The sequence below is a fragment of the Mirounga angustirostris genome, unplaced genomic scaffold (assembly GCF_029215605.1).
Source record: "Mirounga angustirostris isolate CCGP_5_RB_7025 unplaced genomic scaffold, mMirAng1.0.hap1 SCAF_5, whole genome shotgun sequence".
Lineage (NCBI taxonomy): Eukaryota > Metazoa > Chordata > Mammalia > Carnivora > Phocidae > Mirounga > Mirounga angustirostris.
Window position 1 is genome coordinate 21,428,579 of NW_026991713.1, and position 24,634 is coordinate 21,453,212.

At 34.9% G+C, this 24,634-nt stretch overlaps 1 protein-coding gene across 1 annotated transcript in view; it reads left to right on the forward strand.

The window, feature by feature from the left end:
* ANKS1B (ankyrin repeat and sterile alpha motif domain containing 1B) overlaps positions 1-24,634 on the forward strand; it is a 1,110,621-nt gene that overhangs the window by 111,792 nt on the left and 974,195 nt on the right. The window contains exon 2 of the mRNA XM_064590752.1: positions 20,784-20,864. Within this exon, the coding sequence (XP_064446822.1) occupies positions 20,784-20,864 (81 nt within the window). The remainder of the gene's footprint in view (positions 1-20,783; positions 20,865-24,634) is intronic.

Below are 24,634 nucleotides of genomic sequence, written 5' to 3' on the forward strand. Positions count from 1 at the left end.
TTATTTGACAGAGAGAATGAGAGAGAGAGCACATGAGAGGGGGGAGGGTCAGAGGGAGAAGCAGACTCCTTGCCGAGCAGGGAGCCCGATGCGGGACTCGATCCAGGGACTCCAGGATCATGACCTGAGCCGAAGGCAGTCGCTTAACCAACTGAGCCACCCAGGCGCCCCAAAATACATATAGTTTTTAATCAATAAATTAGAAAACATAAATGGAAATAACTGACTTCCTAGAAAAGTCAATTACAGATTGATGCATGTCTAAGGTGACTGTATTGATAAATCAGTAACCATAGAACACACTGGAAATTTTTAGGATTTACTCCACAGAAGTGCTAGTCCTAGATTATTTTACATGTTTGTTCTTTCAGATTTTCAAGTAATAGATAATTTAATTTCTATGTTAGTTGATTTATTCTGGAGATTAGAAAAAGACAGAAAACTCTTCAGTTTACCTAACTCTGATACCAAAACTGAAATGAAAGCAATAAGAAAGCTGGAGACCAATTTTACATAAATAAGGATGCAAAATCTTAAATTACAAATAGCAATCCAGGATTATATTAAAAAATACATACCATGGGGAGACAAACTTACTTCTAGGATTATAAAGATGGTTCTTACCGGGAATTGAATATGTTAATGTATTAAATGGGGAAACCTATATGATCATCCTGAGTTATATCCTAAACAAATTTGACAAACCTTGTAAGAGCATTCTGGGTTACTCTTTTTATACAATGATTAGTCTCTGTCAGGTACTGATCTAACACTTTGCATGGACTGTCTAACATAATCTTCCTAATAACCCTATGAAGGAGCTAGTACTGATTTGCTTATTTTATAGATAAAGAAACTGAGTCAGGGGCGCCTGGGTGGCTCCGTCGGTTGAGCATGTGCCTTCAGCTCGGGTCATGATCCCAGGGTTCTGGGATCGAGTCCACCATTAGGCTCCCTGCTCAGCGGGGAGCCTGCTTCTCCCTCTCCCTCTGCTGCTCCCCCTGCTTGTACTCTCTCCCTCTGTCAAATAAATAAAATCTTAAAAAAAAAAAAGAAACTGAGTCACAGAGTGGTTACATAATCCTACCAAGATCATGCAGTTACAGATGGGACCAACGTTTGAACTTTGGCAGTTTGAATCCTGAGTCTGTGTTTTTTATCCATTATGGTATTCTTTATCTTTTTGTTCATTACTGAAAGAACAAATCCTTCCTTAATGTGGTAAAAAGGTATCCATGAGAATCCCAACAGCAAACATCATACTAAATGGTATAAAATTCCATTAAATTCATCAACAAGACAAGAATATCCTCTCATTATTTTAGTGGTTCTAGTCAATGCAGTTGTTTAAGAAAAAAAAAAAAAAATCCAGGATAAGGTCAGCTGATTAGCAATTCCATCTGCCACCTGAAATCCCCTTTGCCATGCAACATAACATAATCACATACCCCAAGAATTAAAGTATGGGATATCTTTGGGATACCATTATTCTGCCTACCACAGTATCTTTGGAAATACGGTTATCTAAGAAGAGAATAAGGATAAAAAGAACAATTGCCACAAAAACCAGTGTTTGCATAACAATAAGAGATTAATCTGCCTTGTCAGTTAGTTTATTTTTCGGGAATTATATCCAGGTGGAGAAGAAGAGATGAGGGCTGGGAAGAATATGTTTTATACTTTTAGCACTAGTGACAAAATTGAATCTAGGTTGAAATAAACGCTCTAGTTTTCCTCTCATGTTTTCCTAACTCTGTGGTTCTCTGCATGGTTACAAATTCTTTCTCATATTCTAAAATCCTGCCTTGTGGCATATACTATATATATATATGTATATATATATATATATATATATAAAAGATTTTAAGTTGTGTAATTATAACTAAAGGAGTTATTTCTGCTCACAGTTGGCCAGTTCTGGTTTGTTGTGTGACTATGTTATTGAAATTTGCATCAAGTGATTCAAGGTGCATATTATTCATTAGAAAATGGTTGGTTAGTGTAATTTTGGCTATGATGTTCCTTATGTAAACTCACTTATGTAAAATGTGCATTTGTAGTCTCCAGTGTGGCTGTGTACTGGGTCTATTACATAGTTTTGCTTAAAGATGAGAAGTTGTTATATTTTCTGTGACTTAATTAAATAAGCATTTATTTACCATAAAGCCAATGTTTTCAGTTACTTTTAGGAAGCATTTTAAAATAATGGGACCTTCCCTGTGTTGTACAGTAAAGTAGCCACTATCCACATGTGGTTATCAAGCACTTGTAATATCGCTAGTCTAATTGCAATGTGCTGTAAGTGTAATATCAACTATGATTTTGGAAACAGTGCAAAAAGGAATGTAAAAATACCTCAGTTTTATATTGGTTATGTGTTGAAATGGTAATATTTTGAATATACCAGATTAAATAAAATACATTAAAAGTTATTTCCCTCTTTTTACTTTTTAAATGTGGAAACATTAACTAGAACTTTTTTTAATGTGGAAACATTGATTGGAAACTTTAAATTTACATATATGGTCACATTATTCTAGACACATTTGATCCATTTGAGACCCTTCTAATGATAATAGAAACTCATAATAAAATTATATCATCACTGTAGAGATGAGAACTTAACTTACAGTGCTCAAAAGCATGTGTACGTCTGTCCAGTTCATCTAAAAATGGAAGCAAACTATTAAGATATAAACTACAAAGAAGAGGGACTTGGTTTTACATTGCTTGAAATTATCTGATGTGTCAGAAGACCATTCCTACATATTTTGACCCTGCCTGAAGCATTTGATGCACATTCTCTATGAGTCTGAATATCTGGAGCCCTGGAGTGATTTCAAGGGTCAGGAGTCAAGATGAGAATCAAGAAAAGCTGAAACAGTCTTGACTGCTAGGTGTTTACCCCAAAGATACAAATGTAGTGATCTGAAGGGGCACCTGCACCCCAGTGTTTATAGCAGCAATGTCCACAATAGCCAAACTGTGGAAAGAGCCCAGATATCCATTGACAGATGAATGGATAATGAAGATGTGGTATATACAGTGGAATACTACTTAGCCATCAAAAAAATGAAATATTGACATTTGCAATGACGTGGATGGAACTAGAGGGTATTATGCTAAGCGAAATAAGTCAATTAGAGAAAGAGAATTATCCTATGATCTCACTCATATGTGGAATTTAAGAAAACGGAGGATCATAGGGGAAGGAAAGGAAAAACAAAACGACAAAATCAGAGAGGGAGACAAACCGTAAGAGACTCTTAATCATAGGAAACAAACTGAGGGTTGCTTGGGTGGGGAGAGTGGTGGGGGGATGGGGTAACTGGGTGATGGACATTAAGGAGGTCATGTGATGTAGTAAGCACTGGGTATTATGTAAGACTGATGAATCACTGAACTCTACCTCTGAAACTAATAATATACTATATGTTAATTAATTGAATTTAAATTAAAAAAAAGCTGAAATAGTCTTATGTTGCTGGTGGATATTTCCCATAAGTTGGTAGAGGATGTAATGATCATTTTGTGGAGTAGCTGTGCCTAAATCTTGTTTACTATACTTCTGACTATTGGCCCAAGAAACTCAGGCTTACAGTTTATTTATGAATAGTCTTCTCTAATATGTGAAAACTTAGGGAATAAAACATTCTGGGCGCCTGGGTGGCTCACTCGGTTAAGCGGCTGCCTTCGGCTCGGGTCATGATCCCAGGATTCTGGGATCGAGTCCCGCATCGGGCTCCCTGCTCAGCGGGGAGTCTCTTTCTCCCTCTGCTCCTCCCCCCTTCTGTGAGAACTCTCTCTCTCTCATGATCTCTCATGTTCTTGTTCTCAAATAAATAAATAAAATCTAAAAAAAAAAAAAATTCTGACTCATGAATGTCCTGGTTATTTGAAAGTTCTGTAGAAAACCTATTTTGTTTATGTTTGTTCTAAAACATACTAATTCAGTTTGTTGCATTAGTACAAATACTTAACAAAGGAAATTAAATCTTTGGTAATTGGGGAGCTCCGATTGGCTCAGAGCATTCATCCTGGGCAAGAATTCCCACAAACAGAATTTAAAATATTGATAAGTAGGTATAGGAGATGGAATTGAGTGCATATTATACTAACACCAAAGATCTATAAATTGCCCTTTTTGGGAATATGTAATAAGCACTTAGAACTACTTAGAAACTCTTGCATTTTATAAAACATTTATGTTAATATGGGCCCTCTTTTTAAATTTGAGGATTATCATTGAGAAACAAGAGGAGCACAGTGCAGAAAGTTGGAATGAAGTAGAACATTAGTGTGAAGCTTGAGCTTTTAAACATCAAGTTTTATTTTTTAAATTAAGTTTTTAGTTGGAAGCTTCGGGTCTGGCTTATTTATAGTGTTTCAAATATGTGTGAATGTGCTGTGGGTACATGGATATGTGCCTACAGGCTCTGTCAATAGGTGCAGTCAAATATATTTACATTTATGCTAAAATTCTATGCTAAACCTCCTTGTTTAAAAAAAGATTGTATGTATCCACATCCATTCTATTTAGAAAAGCAGAATGCACTAGAGATTTTTATTCATGCTATTATAATTCTTGTTTTTTTCTGATAATGGGGAACTGAGAATGGAATGGGTAAATCAAATCTATAGACCCTGAATCTTATTTTAGTTAGAAATATCAGTATCTTCACTTATTAACTATTTATTTATTTTTAAAGATTTATTTATTTGAGAGAGTGTGCGCACGTGCATGCGAGCGAGTGTTGGGGGGTAAGGGAAGAGGAAGAGTGAGAGAGAAAATCTCACGCAGACTACTTGCTGAGCACAGAGCTCTATATGGGGCTCAATCTCATGACCCTGAGATAATGACCTGAGCTGAAAATAAGAGTTGGTTGCTTAACCCACCGAGCCATCTGTGTGCCCCTCCTCATTAACTATTTATAATGTTTCATAACATGCAGGAAATTTTAGAAATAGTTTGAGCTAATTTACAATATTTTCTAATTTCTTTTACATCCTTTGCTGGAGGTATTCCTGAGCAACATAGTGTTCTAGTTAACTTTAACTGAAACTCTGCTTTCCCCAAAAAACACCACTGCCCTTGCAGTTTTCTCTAATGGAAATATCTCATCATCCATGCATTTCATTCATGGTAGAAACTTCATTCTTTTGCTCTTATCCTATCATATGCATACCTTCTCCCATAGGTTTTATTTTAGACATATCTTTTTGAATTTCCTCCCTCTTTTCTTTCCATCACTATAACTCCATTAGTTCAGATTTCTTTGTTCCTTCCCTTGCCATATTAGCCTGACTTCCTGCCACCAATTTGTTCACTCTGTTCACCTTCCAACTGTCACAAGAACTCTCATTCTGAAACACTGATCTTAATATCTATCTTATGCTTAATATTTTTCTGATAACCCTCTTAATTCCTGGTTGCTTGCAGAATAAAGACTAAGCTTATTGACATGTTATAAGGCTCTTCACAATCTGGAGTAAACCTGTGTTTTCTCCCCTCGTATTTTATTGTCTTTTTGTTTTTCTTTGAAGGTAAATACATAATAATTTTGACTCTTCAAATAATTCAGAGGTAAATGTTGTATTTTTGCATACATTTTTCTATGTTAATGCAAATCTTATAAATGGAAATAATGTGTAGATATAAATGAGTTAATACATGTAAAACATTTAGGATATTAACACAATATTCTGCAATTTGCTTTTTTAACTTAATATGTTTGGTTAACTCTCAAGGTCTATACATAGAGATCAAACTTAATTACTTTGGTAGTTGATATTCCATGGTGTAGGTGAATCTTAATTAATTTTTCCCTTTTTGATGGGCATTCACAAGCTTTCTCTTTTGTAATATTAAAATTATATGGTAACTGGTTTTGTTACCAGTCTTCATATTAGTACTCTTATTTCATAGGCGTCTAGAGGAATTTGCAGAAAAAAATTGTGAAACAAGAAGCAATAAGAGGATCTGTGTACCACCAATTATAAATAATACTAAAAAAAAAATATTCTGGTGCCAGAATAGAGAAATCAATGAATACAAGAAAACCCCTAGAAATAGATCAGCAGTGCATATAAGAATTTACTATAAGATAAAGTTGATATTTGAAAGATGCAAGAAAAAAAATCATTCAATAAATAGTCCTGAAAAAATGTTTTAATGACTACCTCATACCATTTAGTATCCCTTCCCTCACATTTGCCTGTTATCTTGTAGTCGAGAGACCATGAGTTTTATCCATTCCAGAGAACAAATCTCCCATTCTGCTCTTCCAAGAAGAGGAGGGGATCTGTGAATCTGATTTAGATTTTCAACCAATGTTGTTGCTTATTTCAGTATTCCATTTTTTATTTTTGAGTAGTGGTACATTGTATGGATATGTCACTATCCATTCACCTGTTAATGAACATTTCAGTTATTTCAGTTTTGGAGTATTGTAAATAAAGCTTTATGAATATTTATGTATAAATCTGTGTGGACATATGCTGTCATTTCTCTTGACTGAATACCTAGAATGGAATTGCTGATTGTGTAGTAGTTATATATGTTTAACGTTTTAAGAAACTGCCAAATTGTTTCCTGAAGCGGTTGTACTATTTTATGTGCCTACCTGCAATGTGTGAGAGTTGTAGTTGGTTTAAATCCCTGTCAACATTGGTATGTGAACTCTTTTTAATCATGGCCATTTTAATAGATATGACTAGTATCTCATGCTTTCAATTTGCATTTCTCTAAAGACAAATGATGTTGAGCATCTTTTCATGTTTTTACTTGCCATCTGTATATCTTCTTTGTTGTAGTATCTGCTTCAAATCTTTTGCCCACTTTTTTTTAAATTAGGTTGTTGATTTTCTTATTAGTGTACTTTAGGATTTCTTATCTGGATTAAAAAATATATGGGAAATGTGATTTGCAAATGTTTTCTCTCAGTTCATTTCCTTTTTATTCTCTTAATGGTGTCTTTGAAGAGCAGAAACTCTTAATTTTGATGAAGTTTTAGTTTGTCTGATTTTCTTATGTAGGGCATTTTGGTGTCCTATCAAGAAATCTTTGCTTAACCTAAGGGCACAAATTTTCTCATAAATTTTCTTGTAGAAGTTCTAAGGTTTTAAGTTTTGCTTTTAAATATAGGATTCCTTTTAAAGTTAATTTTTTAAAGTTAATTTATTTTGGCCTAAGGATATCCATTTGTTTCAGCACAATTTTTTGAATTCTTTAATGTTTTGCCATTGTGCCTTTGTAACAAATCAATCACATATATGTATAGGTCTAAATGTACTCTGTTTTCCTCCATTCTGTTCCACTGATTTATCTTTAATACTGTACCATCTCTTATTTACCATAAAGCTTCATCATAGTCTTAAAATCAGGTAGTGTAAGTCTCCAACTTTGTTCTTTTTCAAAGTTGCTTTGGCTAGTTGAGGTCCTTTGTATTTCCACATGAGTTTTAAAATCAGTTTCTACAAAACAAGCTTGCTGGAATTTTGATTGAATTACATTGAATCTCAAGATCAATTTGTAAAAAATTAACATCATAACAATATTGAGTCTTCTGATTTATGAACTTGATATTACCTCATCATTTCTTTAGGTCCTCTAATTTCTCTCAGTATACATATTTACACATCTACTGTCAAATTTATTCCTGAGTATTTCATATTTTTCACGCTATTGTAAGTGGTATTTTTTTATGTTGAAAATAATCATTTGCTTGACAAATATTTATTGAATATTTAATGAGAAAAAAGAAGTGGACTGGGGGAACATTTGTTGTAACATATGTTGCTTTGCACAGCATTCTTCTACCCTTTGGGAGATAACCCTTCCACGTAAATGGTCCTAGTAAAGTCTGCTAATCAAGGAACCTCCTGTCTTGGCCATAGGGTTGGGCATACCATCCAAACCAATCCTAATCCTTCCACAAGATTTTCCAGTACTTGGGCAAGTGAGTGGTAGAAGGAAGAAGACAGTTCCTCTCCAAGCAGTGAACTGTTAGGATACACTATCCTGGACAATGCTCCATATGACTCCCAAATCTATATCTCCCGCTGTAATCTTTCCTTTATCCTCTAGAATATTTTTTTCATTTTTAAAAATTTAAATTCAGTTAATTAGCATATAATGTATTATTGGTTTCATGGGTAGAGGTCAGTGATTCATCAGTCTTATATATAATAACCAGTGCTCATGTAAATGGTATTTTTAAACAAAACTTTGATTTCTGATTGCTCTTTGCTAGCATATAGAAATACAGTTGCTATTTATCTATTGAATTGTATCTTGCAGCTTTGGTAAACACACTTCAATGTTTTTTGGAGCAAGCTTTTCTTTTTTAAAATGTTTTGTCTTGAATAATTTTATATTTATAAAAGTATTGCAAAGATAGGTCAGAGAGTTCCCTGTACTTTTCACACAATTTCCCTAATTAAACACAATTTTTAATTTTAGTAGCTTTTTTTTTGTAGGTTTCATAGGGTTTTCTATAAACATGATTGTTATTTTCAAATAGATTTTCTTCTTTCTTTACAATCTCGAGCTTTTTATTTCTTTTTCTTGTAGCTGCTTTTCTAGCCACTACTTTGGTCAGAATCTCTGGCATATTTCTTGGTGGTGTTACGGCTGCGTACAGTGTACTTAATGGTGGTACATGACATAATTAGGTTTCCTAAGTCTCTCCCCTTCTTCAGGGGGTCTGGGATGGAATCTGTTGAGGATGGGAGGTTCTCGGTGTTTGGGGGATTGAGGTGGGTCAGGGACTACTCAGCAGCAGAGGGCCTCTCTCTTTTTCTCATGTTCTTGCTGGGGCTGATGGTGCAGGGGGCACGTACTCCTAGGAGGCCATATAGACCATAAGGTCCACTGACCTGTTGCTATAGCCAAATTCATTGTCATACTAAGAAATGAACTTGACAAAGTGGTCTTTGAGTGCAGTGCCAGCCCCAGCTTTGAAGGTGGAGGAGTGGGTGTTACTGTTAAATTTACAGGAGACAACCTGGTCCTCAGTGTAACCCAGGATATCCTTTAGGGGGCTTTCCCATGCCTGCTTCACCACTTTCTTTGTGTTACCATATTTGACATTTTTTTCTAAGTAAGTCAGATTTATGACCATCACTTTGGTAGTGGGGATGGAGAAGGCCATGTGCGTGAGTCTTCCATTCAGCTCAAGAATGACCTTGCCCATAGCCTTGGCAATGCCAGCAGATGCAGGGATGATGTTCTGGGCAACCCATGCTACAGTTTTGCAGAGAGGCCATCCACGGCAATGATGGCATGGACTGTAGTCGTAAGTTCCTCCATGATGCTAAAGTTGTCATGGACGACTTTGGCTAGGGGAGCCAAGTAGTTGGTGGTGCAGGTGGTGCAGTGTTGATGACAATCTTAAGGGAGTTTTATACTTCTCATGGTTCATGCCCATCCTAAACATGGGGGCATCAGCAGAAAGGACAGAGATGATGACCCTTTTGTCTCTAAGCCTTCTTGGAGTTCAGAAGGCTTTCAGTATCTTTGTTACCTTGGGTTCAATCCCAACCTTCTCCAAGGTAGAAAAGATACCAGAAGACTCCATAGTGTATTCAGCACCAGCATTATCCCATTGTGATGTTGGTGGTATCTAGTTCCTGGAAGATAAAGACTGGCTTTTCATTGATGACAAGCTTCCCAGTCTCAACCTTGATTGTGCCATTGAACTTGTCATGGGTGGAATCATACTGGAATATGTAGACCAGATATTTGAGATCAGTGAAAGGGTCAATGATGGTGACAATATTTACTTTGTCAGGGTTACAAGGATCTCTGGTGACCCGGTGCCCAATAGGGACAAATACATTTACTCTGATCATCATCGTGTCTCAGGGTTGATGCAGGAGAGGATGCAGCTGTCTATCAAATGAAGAGGAGAAGAGAGCCTTCAGTTACAATGTTGAATAGAAGTTGTGTGAACAGACATCCTTGCCTTTTCTTGATCTTAAAGGGAAAGTATTCAGTCTTTAATCATCATATGTGATGTTAGCTGTAAGTTTTTTTAGATGTCTTTTACCAGATTGATGAAGTTTTCTTTTATTCCCAGTTCAACAGTTTATTATTAGGAATTAATGTTGCATTTTGGCACTTGTTGAGTAATGTTGGATTTCTGCACTTATTGAGATAATCATAGGACTTTTCTTTTGTAGTCTGTTAATATGATATATAATGAATGTTAAAACAAACTTGCATTCCTGAGATAAACTACATTTCATCATGATATAGTATCCTTTTTATATATTGTTGGGTTCAACTTGCTAAAATTTTATTGAGGATTTTGTGTCTATGTTGATGAGTGATATATTGACCTGTAGTTCTCTTTTGTTGTGTATCTTTGTCTATTCTCACAGAATGCTAATCTCAGAATGTTAGGCATTATTTGTGTCTCTTAAATATTATTCAACCATTTTTGTAGAATTGATATTCTTAAATGGTTGGCAGAATTTCTGTTGAAGCTGTATGGACCTGGAGGTTTTGTTTTGTGGAGAATGTTTTTAACTAAAAGTTCAAATTCAATTTCTTTAATAGATGTCAGACTATTCAGGCTATTTCTTTTCGAGTGAGTTTTGGTAATTTGTGTTTTTTAAGAAACTTGTCCATTTCATCTAATTTTCTGATTTCTTGTATAAAGTCATTAATATTCTACTACATGTTTTATATCTTTAGAATATGCAGTGATGTTATCTCTTTCTGATATTGGTAATTTGTGTTTTCTAGAGCAGTTTAGCTATAGATTTATCAATTTTATAGAATTTTTTTAAAGAATCAGATTTTGATTTCATGATTTTCTCAATTACTCTGTTTTCTGTTTCCTTTGGTTTCTGCTATTCTTTAATATTTCCTTACTTAGGGCTTAATACGTTCTTTTTTTTGTTGTTTCTTAAGGTGGAAGCTAAGGTCAGCAATTTGTGACCTTTCTTCTGATCTAATATTGTCATTTTAATGTTTAAATTTTCCTTTAGGTACTGCTTTAGTTGCATCCCAAAAGTTTTGATATATTGTGTTTTTTCTTTTTGGTTCAAAATATCTCATCATCTTCCTTTTTGAGATCTTCTTTGATCTACATGTTATTTAGTTTTCAATATTTGTGGGGTTTCCAGATACTTTTCTGTTAATGATATTTAATTTAATTCCACTGGTGTGAGAGAACATATTTTGAATGATTTGAATCATTGAGATTTGTTTTATGACATACAATATGGTATATTTTGATACATGAGCTGTGTTTATTTGAAAAGAATGTGCATTCAGCAGCTATTGGGTAGAGTGTCCTATAAATGTTATTTAAGTTGGTTAATAGTATTATTGAGGCCTTACATGCCCTTATAATTTTCTTTTTACTTGCTCTATCAATTACTGAGCGAGGGGTGTTGAATCCTCAAGTATAGGTAAAGTCTATTTCTTTTTGCAGTTGTAACAGTTTTTGCTTCATGTATTTTGAAGTTCTGTTACTAGATGCAAAAAACATTTAGGATTATAATATCTTCTTAATAAATTGGGTTCTTTATCATTATGAAATGATTTTTTCTATCCCTTGTTCTGAATAATTTTTGCTCTGAAATGTAATTTATCCAATGTTAATATAGTTATTCAGCTTTCTTTTGATTATTGTCAGTATGGTTTTTCTGCCCTTTAACTTTTTATCTGTTTGTGTCTTTCTATTTAAAGTAGGGTCTTGTGGTGAGCATATAGTTAGGTCTCAGTTTTTTTTAAATCCAGTCTCACAGTTTTTCCTTTTTAACTAGGGTAATTAGATCATTTAGAGTTAATGTAATTATTGTTGTGGTTATATATAAATCTACCATCTTATCGTCTACTTTCTATTTCTTCCATCTGTTCTTTGTTCCCCTTTTCTGCTTTCTTTGCCTCTTTTGTATTATTTTTTAATGATTTCATAGGTTAATTTAAATGACTACATTGTATCTAATATTTTTGTTTCATTTATGGCTTTATTCATTAAATTATTTTATTTTATTTATTCATTAATTTTTAATTTATATAATTTAGCACACATTTACTAAACAGCTATTGTGTTGAGTGGTTAGAGAACGAATTTTACAGAAGGTGAATCTTGATCTAGGCTTTGGAGAAATGGTAAAATATGATTGGTTAGAGAATCTTACAGGTTAATAGAAGGGTGTGAATAAAGGCATATAAGGTACAAATTAATAAAGCAGGATTGGATGAGCTTAGCAAGAGGAACAGAAGTACAGATATTCTGAGAATATCCTAGGAAATTGAAATGCTTCAAGGAATTTATTCATTTATTTTTATTTATCTATTTAAAGAAGTAATCATGTGTTTTTTAAATTCTGGCTGAGGGGTTCACATTCTGCAAACAATCTTTTTTTAAATTTAAATTCAATTAATTAACATATAATGATTACTAGTTTCAGAGATAGAGATCAATGATTCATCAGTCTTAAATAATACCCAGTGCTCCTTACATCACATGCCCTCCTTAGGGTCCATAACCCAGCTACCCCATCCCCCACTCCACTCCCCTTCTGCAACCCTCAATTTGTTTCCTGTGATTAAGAGTCTCTTATGGTTTGTCTCCCTCTCTGATTTTGTCTTGTTTTTTTTCCATTGGATAATCTTTCCTGCTTTGTCTAAGATTAGTTGACCATAGACTTTTTCCTCTCTTCCCCTATGATCCTGTGTTTTGTTTCTTAAATTCCACATATAAGTGAGAATATAGGATAATTGTCTTTCTCTGATTGGCTTATTTCACTTAGCATAACGCCCTCTAGTTCCATCCACGTCATTGCAAATGGCAAGATTTCATTTTTTGATGGCTGAGTAGTATTCCATCGTATATATATATACCACGTCTTCTTTATCCATTTATCTGTCAGTGGACATCTGGGTTCTTTCCACAGTTTGGCTATTGTGGACATTGCTGCTATAAACATTGGGATGCAGGTGCCCCTTCGGATCACTACATTTGTGGTTTTGGGGTAAATGCCCAGTAGTGCAATTGCTGGGTCATAGAGTAGCTTTATTTTCAACTTTTTGAGGAACCTCTGTACTGTTTTCCAGAATGGCTGCATTAGCTTGCATTCCCACCAGCAGTGTCAGAGGGGTCCCCTTTCTCCACATTCTCGCCAACATCTCTTGTTTCCTGAGAGGTTAATTTTAGCCATTTTGACAGGTGTGAGTTGTATCTCATTGTGGTTTTGATTTGTATTTCCCTGATGCCTAGTGATGTGGAGCATTTTTTCATGTATCTGTTGGCCACTTGTATGTCTTTGGAGAAATGTCTGTTCATGTCTTCTGTCCATATCTTGATTGGATTACTTGTTCTTTGGGTGTTGAATTTGATAAGTTCTTTATAGATTTTGGATACTAGCCCTTTATCTGATAAGACATTTGCAAATATCTTCTCCCATTCTGTCGGTTGTCTTTCTGTTGTTTCCTTTGCCGTGCAAAAGCTTTTTATCTTGATGAAGTCCCAATAGTTCATTTTTGCTTTTGTTTCCCTTGCCCTTGGAGACGTGTCTAGCAAGAAGTTGCTGCAGCTGAGGTCGAAGAAGTTGCTGCCTGTGTTCTTCTCTAGGGTTCCTGTCCTGTCCTGATCGATTCCTGTCTCACATTTAGGTCTTTCGTCCAATCTGAGTCTATTTTTGTGTGTGATGTAAGGAAATGGTCCAGTTTCATTCTTTTGCGTGTGGTTGTTCAATTTTCTCAACACCATTTGTTGAAGAGACTGTCTTTTTTCCATTGGATAATCTTTCCTGCTTTGTCTAAGATTAGTTGACCATAGACTTGAGGGTCCATTTCTGGGTTCTCTATTCTGTTCCATTGATCTGTGTGTCTGTTTTTGTGCCACTAACAGACTGTCTTTGATGGTCACAGCTTTGTAATAGAGATTGAAGTCAGAGATTGTGATGCTGTCAGCTTTGGTTTTCTTTTTCAACATTCCTCTGGCTCTTTGGGGTCTTTTCTGGTTCCATACAAATTTTAGGATTATTTGTTCCAGCTCTGAGAAAAATGTTGATGGTATTTTGATAGGGCTTGCATTGAATGTATAGATTTTTCTGGGTAGCAAAGACATTTTAACAATATTTGTTCTTCCAGTCCACGAACATGGAACATTTTTTCCATTTCTTTGTGTCTTCATCAGTTTCTTTCATGAGTGTTCTATAGTTTTCAGAGTATAGATCCTTCATCTCTTTGGTTGATTTATTCCTAGGTATCTTATGGTTTTGGGTGCCATTGTAAATGGGATTGACTCCTTAATATCTCTTTCTTCTGACTCATTGTTAGTGTATAAAAATGCAACTGATTTCTGTCCACTGATTTTATATCCTGCCTCTTTGCTGAATTCCTGTATAAGTTCTAGCAATTTTGGGGTAGAATCTTTTGGGTTTTCTTTTTTTTTTAAGATTTTTTTTTTAAATTTATTTATTTGAGACAGAGAGAATGAGAGAGAGAGAGCACATGAGAGGGGGGAGGGTCAGAGGCAGAAGCAGGCTCCCTGCCGAGCAGGGAGCCCGATGCGGGACTCGATCCAGGGACTCCAGGATCATGACCTGAGCCGAAGGCAGTCGCTTAACCAACTGAGCCACCCAGGCACCCGAATCTTTTGGATTTTCCACATAAAATTTCATGTCATCTGCAAAGAGTGAGAGTTTGACTTCTTTGCTGATTTGGATGCCTTTTATTTCTTTTTGTTGTCTGATTGCTGACACTAGGATTTCTATTACTATGTTGAACAACAGTGGTGAGAGTAGACATCCTTGCTGTGTTCTGATCTTAGGGGGAAAGCTCTCAGTTTTTCTCCATTGAGAATGATATTCATTGTGGGCTTTTCATAGATGGCTTTTATGATATTGAGGTATGTTTCCTCTATCCCTACAGTGTGAAGAGTTTTAATCAAGAAATGATGCTGTACTTTGTCAAATGCTTTATCTGCATCTGTTGAGAGGATCATATGGTTCTTGTCCTTTCTTTTATTAATACAGTATGTCACATTGTTTGATTTGCAGCTGTTGAGCTACCCCTGCAGCCTGGAATAAATCCCACTTATTTGTGATTAAGAATCGTTTTATATACTGTTGGATCCTATTGGCTAGTATCTTGGTGAGAATTTTGGCATCCATGTTCATCAGGGATATCGGTCTGTAATTTTCCTTTTTGGTAGGGTCTTTGTCTGGTTTTGGGATCAAAAACAAAACAACAAAATGCTGGCCTCATAGAAAGAATTTGGAGTTTTTCCTTCCATTTATATTTTTTTGAAACAGTTTCAGAAGAGTAGGTATTAATTCTTCTTTAAATATTTGGTAGAATGCTCCTGGGAAGGCATCTGGCCCTGGACTCTTATTTGTTGGGAGATTTTTCTTACTGCTTCAATTTCCTTGCTGGTTTTGTGTCTGTTCAAGTTTTCTATTTCTTCCTGTTTAAGTTTTGGTAATTTATACATCTCTAGGAATGTATCCATTTCTTCCAGATTGCCTAATTTGTTGGCATATAGTTGCTCATAATATGTTCTATAATTGTTTGTATTTCTTCGGTGTTTGTTGTGCTCTCTCCTCTTTCATTCATGATTTTATTTATTTGGGTCCTTTCTCTTTTCTTTTTGATAGGTCTGGCCAGAGGTTTATCAGTCTTAATAATTCTTTCAGAGAACCAGCTACTAGTTTTGTCCATCTGTTCTACTGTTCATTTGGTTTCTATTTCAATTGATTTTAGCTCTAATTTTTATTAATTCTCTTCTCCTGCTGGGTTTAGGCTTTTTTTGCTTTTCTTTCTTCAGCTCCTTTAGGTGTAAGTTTAGGTTGTGTATTTGAGACCCTTCCTGTTCTTGAGAAAGACTTGTTTTGCTATCTACTTCCCTCTTAGGACTGCCTTTGCTGCATCCCAAAGGTTTTGAACATTTGTGTTTTCATTTTAAAGGATTGATTTAAAAAAAAGAATTTTAAAAGCCTAATATTCTCAATGAAGTTGTAAAGCATATGTACATTTTATCAGTTTCCTGGCTTAACTGTCACTTTTTGAGTCTCAGGAGGATAAGTACCATTAAACAAAATAAATCATTGTATGGAAATAACTTTAAGGCCAAAATAAAGTTAAAACCTGAGAATTGACTTATTATATTTGAGTTTTAGTTTCCTCAAAACCTTCTTAATTGCCAAATAAGTTGTCTAATTCTCATCTAAATTGACCTCTTCAGTTCCTTTTAGAAGTTTCCTGTTTTAAATTGTGTAATGCTTTCTCTTAGCTTTATTTCTACTCCTGGACAACTCTCAATGCCCTTTGTATAACCTTTTCTTCTGCTGGATCCTTAAATATTGTTAAATATCTATGGTTTTCTTGTCTGTCCTACATTTCTTTCATTTTTTGTTTTCTCACTAGTTGTTTTATATAGGTTCTCTGACAGTTTTAGTGAGGCCCAGAGGTTTTCAGACTTTGAGTTGCTTTATACTTGGTGCTGTCTACCCATCTCAGGTTTCATTTTTTTTTTTTAACTCAGGAATTGATAGATTTTAACTAATACCTACCTCTGAGAGAAGGTTTCAACTTTCCCCCATATACAAATTTTCTGCTTGAGGTATTTTGAGTCTAATGGCCTCCCTCTTACAGAGTCTGGTATCAGGTACTCCCATGATTTTACCTTTTACTTAATAATTTGTTTTATGAATTTGTTGGACTGTCTTCTAACTAATATAATCCATGCTGGTACTGTGTACTAGTAACTCGAGCTTTATAGGTATTGATTATTTTGATCTCACAAGAACACTATAAGGTAGTACTATTTTTTTTTTTAAAAGATTTTTATTTATTTATTTGAGAGAGAGAGAACACATGAGAGGGGATAGGGTCAGAGGACGAAGCAGACTCCCTGCTGAGCAGGGAGCCCGATGCGGGACTCAATCCCGGGACTCTAGGATCATGACCTGAGCCGAAGGCAGTCGCTTAACCAACTGAGCCACCCAGGCGCCCTATAAGGTAGTACTATTATTATCATCTTTTTTTTATGGTTGAGGAATTGAAGTTCAGAGAGGTTGAATACTTTATCCAGGGCTACTCACATCAAGTAATGGAGCCAGATTTTGAACTCAAGTAGTCTAACTTCAGAAACATGCTTCTAAATATCTATCTATCTATCTTCATAGTCTTCTGAAAGCCTTACTTGTAAGTATGTTAGGTACTTACAATTTAGTGCCTTTAAACCTGAAGTCACTGTTTTCTCTCCTTCTCCACTGTCCTCCCCCAAATATGCTCTTCTTTTTTACATCTTAGTTTTTTTTTTTTTTTCTGGTTATTTACGCTTGAAAACTGAGTCATTCTAGGTTACCGTCTCCTTCTTTCCTCATTTGGCCCCTGTATCTTACTGATTTGTCCTTTTAATTAACTATGAATAAGTGCCTTCTACTCATTTTCATTGTCCCTTCTTAGTTGAAATTTGTTATGATCTCTCATTTGGAATAGTTTTCATTCTGTGCTAGCTGGAACTGCACTTACCTTACTACTTTGTAACTGCTTATGTGTCTGTCTTCTCTATTAGACTCTCTTGTAAATGTGGACCCTGAATTATGATTTTGTACTCTCAGTTCCTAGCTTAATACGTGACATACAATTGGTATACAATACCTAATTTGTGAATACATGAATTAACTTGTCATTAGACCTTAGTTTTTTAAATTGTTTTTTATTTTAATTCCAATACAATTTATATACAGTGTTATATTAGTTTCAGGTGTACAATATAGTGTTTGAACAATTCTATGCATTACTCAGTGCTCATCATGATAATTATACTCTTAATTCCCTTCACCTATTTTCACCCATCCTCTCCCCACTCTCATCTCGTAACCATCAGTTTGTTTTCTATAGTTAAGAGTCTGTTCCTTGGTTTGTCTCTCTCTTTTTTTTTCCTTGCTCATTTGTTTTGTTTCTTAAATTCCACATATGAGTATAATCATATGGTATTTGTCTTTCTCTGGTTCATTTAGTGTGGCATTACACTCTCTAGATCCATCCATGTTATTGCCAATGGCAACGTTTTATTCTTTTTTTTATGGCTAAATAATATTCCATTATATATAGATATGGGTAGATTTAGATCGATCTATTTATGTATCTATGTATTGATGTATCTATGTATCCATCGATCTATCTATAGGCTGCTTCCATAATTTGGCTATTGTAAATAATGCTGCAATAAACATAGTTGTGTATTTATCTTTTTGAATTAGTGTTTTTGTATTCTTTAGATAAATACACAGTAGTGGAATTACTGGATCATATGGTAGTTCTGTTTTTAATTTTTTTGAGGAACCTCCATACTGTTTTCCACAGTGGCTGTACCAGTTTGCATTCCCACCAACAGTGCATGTGGGTTCCTTTTTCTCCACATCCTCACCAACACTTGTTTCTTGTATTGTTGATTATAGCCATTCTTACATGTGTGAGGTGTTTTGTCATTGCAGTTTGACTTGCATTTCTCATAATGAGTGATGTTAGGCATCTTTTCATGTATCTGTTGCCTATATCTATGTCTTCTTTGGAGAAATGTCTTCATGTTTTCTCCCCATTTTTAATTGGATTGTTTGATTTTTTGGTGTTGAGTTGTATCAGTTCTTTATATATTTGGGGTTCTAACCCTTCATCATTAGCACATATCTTCTCCCATTTCAGTATGTTGTCTTTTAGTTCTGTTGATTATTTCCTTTGTTGTGTAGAAGTTTTCTATGTTGATGTAGACCCAATTGTTTTTTTTTTTGCTTTTGTTTCCCTTGCTTTAGGAGACATATCTAGAAGGATGTTGTTATAGTCAATTTCAGAGAAATTATTGCTTGTGCTCTATTCTAGAATTTTTATGGTTTCAGATCTCAAATTTAGGCCCTTAATCTATTTCGAGTTTATTTTTGTATACAGTGTAAGAAAATGGTACATTTTCATTCTTTTGCATGTAGCTGTCCAGTTTTTCCAACACCATTTGTCGAAAAGAATGTGTTTTTCCCACTGCATATTTTTGGCTTCTTTATCTAAGAGTGACCATATAATTGTAGATTTATTTCTGGGTTTTGTATTCTGTCCCATTGATTTATGTGTCTGTTTTTGTGCCAGTACCATACTGTTTTTTTTTTTTAATTTTAATTTTAATTTTTTTTTGAGAGAGAGATCGAGCACAAGTGAGAGAGAGAGCAAAAGCAGAGGGGCAGAGGGAGAAGGAGAAGCGGGCTTCCTGCTGAGCAGGGAGCCCGATGTGGTGCTGGATCCCAGGACCCTGGAATCATGACTCGAGCTGAAGGCAGACACTTAACCAATTGAGCCACCCAGGCGCCCCAGTACCATACTGTTTTTTGATTACTACAGCTTTGTAATACAAGTTAAATTCTGTAATTGTGATTCCTTCAGGTTTTTTCTTTTTCAAGATTGCTTTGGCTATTCAGGGTCTTTTGTGGTTCCATACAAATTCTAGGATTGTTTGTTCTAGTTCTGTGAAAAATGTTGTTGGTATTGATAGGGATTGCATTTAATGTCTAGATTGCTTTGGGTAATTTAGACATTTAAACAGTATTTGTTCTTCCAATCCATGAGCATGGAATGTCTTTCCATTTCTTTGTGTCATCTTGAATTTCTTTGAAATGGTGCATTTGTAAATGGGATTATTTTCTTAATTTCTCTCTCTGCTGCTTCATTATTAGTGTATAGAAATGCAACAAATTTCTGTACATTGATTTTGTATACTGTGACTTTATGGTAGTTTTTTGGTGGAATATTTCAGGTTTTCTATGTATGGTATCATGTCACCTGTAAATATTGAAAGTTTTACTTCTTCCTTACCAATTTGGGTGCCTTTTATTTCTTTGTGTTGTCTGATTGCTGTGGTTGGGACTTCCATTACTGTGTTGAATAAGAGTGGTGAGAGCGGACATCCTTGTCTTATTCCTGACCTTAGCGGATAAGCTCTCAGTTTTTCCCCTTTGAGTATGATGTTTATTGTGGGTTTTTCATGTATGGCCTTTATGTATTGAGGTATGTTCCCTCTAAACCTGCTTTGTTAAGGGTTTTTATCATGAATGGATGTTGTAGTTTGTCAGATGTTTTTTCTGCATCCATCGAAATGATCATATGGTTTTTATCCTTTCTGTTATTGATGTGATCTGTCATGTTGATTGATTTGTGAATAGTATCAAAATATGTATACGTTATCTTCAAAATATGTTGTATTGTAAAATGATATCTTCAAAACTATGATAATCTTCTTGTGGTTTATAACAGTCCAAATCTTCAATTATATTTTCAAGTATGAAATACTGATTATCTTGGTAACATTTGAACAGCAAGAACAGTTTATATTCTTCCCATAATGCAGAAATGTCTTTTAACTTATATAAATCTCTGACATCTCAGAAGGATTGTGTTAAAATGGAGGAGGCAGGTGTCATAAATCTTTATTCTTTGGTAGAGAATATAATAGCTGAGTGTTAATTGCTTCCAATATTTAAGTATTTATATAAAGTAATAGGGAATTTTTGGATTCACTTTTAATACATGGCAGTAGTCCTACATTCACTAATAATTTCTGGAGGTGGTTATATTCCCTAATAATTTCCTTATATCAAATAAATGAAGTTATTGTTCCAAGGAGAATGCATGAAAGATGGCATTCATTTTCTACATGACTAGAATTTTCTCATGCAACATGCTGCTGGCTGTGGGACTCTGAGCCTTCTTTTTGTTTTTCAAAGCACGGTTCTGCTTAACTGTTAACTCTGCGCTTGTGCTTTATTTGCAGCATCTGGCGAGGCCCCAATGTGAACTGCACAGACAGTTCGGGTTACACTGCTTTACACCATGCAGCCTTAAATGGACATAAGTAAGTGCTATTTATTTGGACTAGAAACCTGGTGTATTTAGTTACATGTGATGAAATTCATTATGTTGATAATACCTATCTCATGTTGCCAGGAGTTTTCCTGGGCTTAGGTGAATTTGAAGAGGCACTAGGTGGCAACACTGACAATTTAAACTTGGTAAGAATGTTGCTGTGGATGATTATGTGCAGAGTATAAACCAAGAGAATTGTTCTAAAATAGTCAAATATCATGCAAGAAGAATAGAAGAAGTGACAGGACATGTTAGTTATGTGTAGTTTTCAGGGGGGGAATGGGATAAAACCAATTAGTAATGCCACCCTACCTTTTTGGGTGTCTTTATCTAACATGGGGAGTATTCACCAAGAGTAAAATCTTAATAGGTTCTTACTATGAATGTGAACCACTTCAAAATCCTTCAAATTTAGGAAATATGCTTTTTCTATGTCATTCAAGATAGTCTTTCTAAAGGTTTTAAATTTCTTTAACCTTTGGAATTATGTTTCAATAATGTGATAGCCTACAGTATGGACAGTGAAAGACTGTGTAACCATCACCATCATTTCATTTCTAGTGTTTTATCTAGGTTACCTAATGGTTTACTGACAAATTATGAGAGTCTGAATGATTCAGATGTTCTGTTCTCCCCCATCAGAAAGAAAGGGACTCTTCATGTCTCCCTTTCCTTTCTGTTTTTCCTTTGCTCTAATGATCCAAATTATTAGTCTTCCCAGACTTGGATCATTTCATTTTACTTTTACTTCAGTTTTTTAAAGATTTATTTATTTTAGAAAAAGAGAGTGTGTGTGTGCATGCACACGCCGGAGGGGCAGAGGGTCAGAATCTTCAAGCAGACTTCCCACTGAGCGTGGAGCCTGACTTGGGGCTTGATCCCATGACCCATGAAATCATGATCTGAGCTTGACCAAGAGTTGGATGCTTAAACTGACTGAGCCACCCAGGAGCCCTCATTTTACTAGAGTTTTTTTAGATATAGTAATTACTGCCTTAAAAATGCTAGTTACAAATAAAAAAAAAGAGCAAGCAAAAAAAAAAAAAGCTAGTTACCTTTTGCTTTCCCACATAACTGTTCCTTTATTTTGTGAATTGAGACACAAGATCAAGTCACACATGATTACATTTTATGGCCTTAAAGTTCTCACAAAAAAACCCCCTTTTTGTCATTTATCACTGTGACATTTTTTATTTTTAAACTTATTGCATAAATCTAATATTATCATTGTTTGGATATGGAGATATATCTGTATCTATCTACCCATATATAATTATACATATACATATAGTCATAAACATAATGTTTCATCATTTGGGTTCTTAGTATTAGAATCCCCAAACAACATTTTTCATCCACTCCCTATTCTATATTATATTTCTTATACATCTAACTTAGAACCTTTTATTGTGCTGGGTCTTTTTCAAAATATATTGCTGTCCTTCTGTAGAGTGTAAAATGTATGCAGGTACCTATAATCTGAATGTTTTAAAGGAATTACTATTTATTCTTCTTTGTACCAGGGTCATCAGGAATGAAGGCAAATTAAATCAGCCCAATAAATACAATGCTGATGGCTTCTTTGGAAATCTTAATTGTGTATTTAAGGGAATTCCGGTTAGGAAAATAATTGGAAAGACAGACTATCAGATCTAATGGACAGAAGATCTTGGGCCTGAGCACTGGAGCTATCCTACTTTTCTTGTTCTATCTTAGCTTGTCATGATAAGCACGTCTCAAAATAATGTTGTCCCAAAATGGATTAGCATTCATATCCATCTGTGGTTTTCAGTGGTTAGTAAATGTTTTTGATTTGTATGTGATGGCCTATCAAGTTCTAACCATTGAGATATGTTTCCCTTTGGTCCACTGCATAATTTTTCATTTCTATTAGCAATGTACAAAGTAAAGATAATTTAAGCGAATTGATTAGCAATCATTAAGATCATAAAGAGGGGGGATTTGACTAGATATCTTAGATATCTTTTAAGATCTCTTTAATTGCAGATATTCTCTGAGAATTATATATCTCTGCTTCTATATGAAGATCCCATCTTTTTAACACTTTCTAGAAAGATTGTACTCAGTGTCATTCTATAGGCATTGGAAAAAAGCGGGAGAATTCTAATCCCATCTTCCCATCTCTGCTAGTTATATATCTTGAGCCATTTAATTAACCCATCTAGGGCTCAGTTCAGTATAATGAATACATAAGCTGGACATTTTCCATTGCTTCTTTCAGTTATAACATTTTGTGATACACTGTTTTGGTATTTGTGGCTCAGTTATGTACTATGATGCTACAATTCTGAAGTTTGGATTTTCATCTAGAGTGTAATATCTCTTTACTTTAAATTACCCGTGGATTTTTAAAATTAGAGATGGTTTATTGAATCCTGCCCCCTCCCTTCCCTCATTTTATAGATAGAGAAATAAGCCCATTCTGGATAAATGACATACTGGTCACTTAGATATTAAGGTGGGGCTGTGTTTAGACTTTAAGTGTTTTAGTTCTAAGTGCGTGCTTTTACCATTACTCTACATTATCTTCCTTTTGTGGCTCTGTGCACATCAGTTTTCTAAACTCTTGCTGGCTTTTCTCTGTTCTGTTATCTATTTCTGGGCTGCCTCCCATTATCATCAACTAGTGTGTTCACATAGAATGCTAATTTTAATATTGGCTTAAGAAAAGATATTTGAAGGAGAAAAAAAGTCATAGTATATATCTCAGAGCCAGTTTTTTTTCTTTTCTTTGCCTCTGCTTTTCTCACTTAGCAAGGTAATGAACAATTGATTATTTTGTGTTCTTCCCAAGCAAGCCTTAGCAGTCAGCACAGAAACACATCATTTCCATGTTTGTTGCTGTTGTTGTTGTAGCCTCAGCTGTAGATTGTTTCCGAAAACATGTTTTCTAGGCTAAAGTTCATGGAATCATAGAGCTAGCAGTAATAATACAGGGTTCTGTAGTTTCGTATTTTGTTTTTAACACAGGCTTTTCTCCTACCCTCAACATACAGTCTAAGCCTTCATACTGCAAATTAAGCCTGTTTTATATCCTCTTATATTGTATGTTTTCCTGGGGGCTTTTGTTTATCAACTCAAGTTAATCCACAAGTGGAGCATCATTTTGTACCTGAAATACATTATTTCATAATGAACAATTCATCTCCACTTAGCCAAATCCGGACACAATAGAAAATGTACTTCTATTAGTGATTTCCTGGGTCATTTGTAATTGCAGATTAGAAAATTATTAACTTCGAATGATAGAAAAAAACATGGTCAATAGAACAAAATCCACTAGCAATGATTATAAGTTATTTCAATAGATAGGCAAGAGACCTATTTCTGTTTTTCTTTTTTATAATGTGAAAGATCCATTTTCTCTCTCATGTATTTCTGCTACAAATCTGGCTCTCTTAATTCTCTTCTGAATAGACATTAGCCAGCCAGCTGGCCTGCCTTTCTGCCTTTCTTCTTCCCTCTCTCCCTCCTTCCCTCACTTTTTTCCTCCCTATCTCTTTCCCTTTTCCCTTCCTTCCTCTGTCCCTTCTTCCTTCTCTTCCTCTCTCCTCTCCTTTCCTCTTTTCTTTTCCTAATCTTTTCTTTTTAATAATAATCTTACTGTTCACTATAAGGTTTTACTAAACATGTGTATTCATATTTCATTTCTCCTTCTCTTAGCAAATTATTCCTTTTCTTTTTTTCTTAAGTTTCATCTCATTAAGCTATATTGGGCACACTGTGATTCTTGGATGC